General features: G+C 31.1%; 2 protein-coding genes across 2 annotated transcripts in view; both read left to right on the top strand.

Moving 5' to 3' along the window:
- The window catches only part of LOC108747558 (TNF receptor-associated factor 6-like), a 28,679-nt gene extending 28,145 nt beyond the window's left edge, over nucleotides 1–534 (top strand). Inside the window, exon 8 of the mRNA XM_018485117.1 lies at nucleotides 379–534. Coding sequence (XP_018340619.1) covers nucleotides 379–534 — 156 coding nt within the window. The remainder of the gene's footprint in view (nucleotides 1–378) is intronic.
- LOC108747708 (polyprenol reductase) overlaps nucleotides 1–665 on the top strand; it is a 16,288-nt gene that overhangs the window by 7,706 nt on the left and 7,917 nt on the right. The window lies entirely within an intron of this gene.

Here is a 665-nt window from a genome sequence, read left to right as displayed (position 1 = left end):
GCGATATAGCGACGACTCTAAGTCTATTTACAAAAAACTCTCCTTTTAGTGCCCTCGACAATCTCTGAAAGTTTATCGGTTGAATTTCTGAACACTCTGTATATACAGAGATATATATGTATAATTATATGTATATTTATATATAATTTTTATATTTTTTGTACTATAATGTTCCATTTAAATTTTCCCAAGTAAATATCTCGAAAAATATATAAGATATGAAAAATCATTTCAGACAAAAGTTGTAATAAGGGATGCGTTCCAAATTACGCATGAATTACGTAGACAGTCGTTCCGATTCGAACCAATCCATGCATTGGAAATATTTTAGTAGTGCTGAGAATTTCCTAGATTGTACTATCCGTATTGAATTCTTAGAGCACTCCTTCCAGTGCATTGATTGCTCTAGGGATTCTATTTCAACTTGAGACAGTTGAAGCGTCTGATGCGCTTCATGCTGTTCGGAACGAATATTTATGGTACTGTGATTCTGAAGTGGGAAATCCATCTAAAGATTCTAAAAAAGAAGAATGAATATTAGAGTAAAGTATGCATTAGTGCACTAGTAATACACAATATTTGGCAATTTTTAGTAATTAATATCTTGTTATTGCTGTTATATATCTTGTAATTATTGCAAAATGATAGAGAATCGATTCAGTTTA

This window comes from Trachymyrmex septentrionalis, unplaced genomic scaffold, assembly GCF_001594115.1.
Source record: "Trachymyrmex septentrionalis isolate Tsep2-gDNA-1 unplaced genomic scaffold, Tsep1.0 scaffold20, whole genome shotgun sequence".
Classification (NCBI taxonomy): domain Eukaryota; kingdom Metazoa; phylum Arthropoda; class Insecta; order Hymenoptera; family Formicidae; genus Trachymyrmex; species Trachymyrmex septentrionalis.
Note: the sequence above shows the minus strand (reverse complement) of the source record. Positions and strands in the feature narration are given on the sequence as shown.